Here is a 499-nt window from a genome sequence, read left to right on the forward strand (position 1 = left end):
CGGTCCCGGACATTTTAACCTCCCCATCCAGCACAGAGAGACACGAGTTCATCCTCGCTCAGTTTGTTAATGAGTATCAGGTAACAATCTGTTAGAAGTCATTTGATTCTTCAGTTTTGTTGTTTGTTCTTGCTCTGAGGTGTTTTGTTTGTTCAGGGTAAAGAAGCGTCTCTGACGGCGCAGCGAGTCAGTAAAGCTGAACACTATTTCAGTCAGTCAGATGTGGAGTGTACAATGCATTCCTGCCCAGAGCTGCTGAAGAAAGGTGCTTTATCTCATAGAACATGTCAAACATCTTCAAGGTTACAGGTAATGATCTAATCGTTGTTGTTTTTTGACAGAGCTAGAGCTGTTTTTCCCAGTGCTCCCTGTGAGTCCCATCACCGTCGTCACCGTAACACAGAAGACGGGCACAGAAGATCAGAACAAAGATCAGCAGAAGCTACTAGATAATGTGAGTCTGACTGAAAAATTCAATGACACATTATATATACATTGT

At 42.9% G+C, this 499-nt stretch overlaps 1 protein-coding gene across 1 annotated transcript in view; it reads left to right on the forward strand.

The window, feature by feature from the left end:
• Positions 1 to 5: 5 nt before the first annotated feature.
• The window catches only part of LOC107576760 (methylmalonic aciduria and homocystinuria type D homolog, mitochondrial-like), a gene marked incomplete at its 5' end in the record, with an annotated part of 1760 nt that continues 1266 nt past the window's right edge, over positions 6 to 499 (forward strand). The window contains 3 exons of the mRNA XM_016262893.1: positions 6 to 80; positions 157 to 265; positions 342 to 454. Of these exons, the coding sequence (XP_016118379.1) occupies positions 6 to 80; positions 157 to 265; positions 342 to 454 (297 nt within the window). The remainder of the gene's footprint in view (positions 81 to 156; positions 266 to 341; positions 455 to 499) is intronic.

This window comes from Sinocyclocheilus grahami, unplaced genomic scaffold (genome assembly GCF_001515645.1).
Source record: "Sinocyclocheilus grahami isolate Dianchi unplaced genomic scaffold, SAMN03320097.WGS_v1.1 scaffold4299.1, whole genome shotgun sequence".
NCBI classification, from domain to species: domain Eukaryota; kingdom Metazoa; phylum Chordata; class Actinopteri; order Cypriniformes; family Cyprinidae; genus Sinocyclocheilus; species Sinocyclocheilus grahami.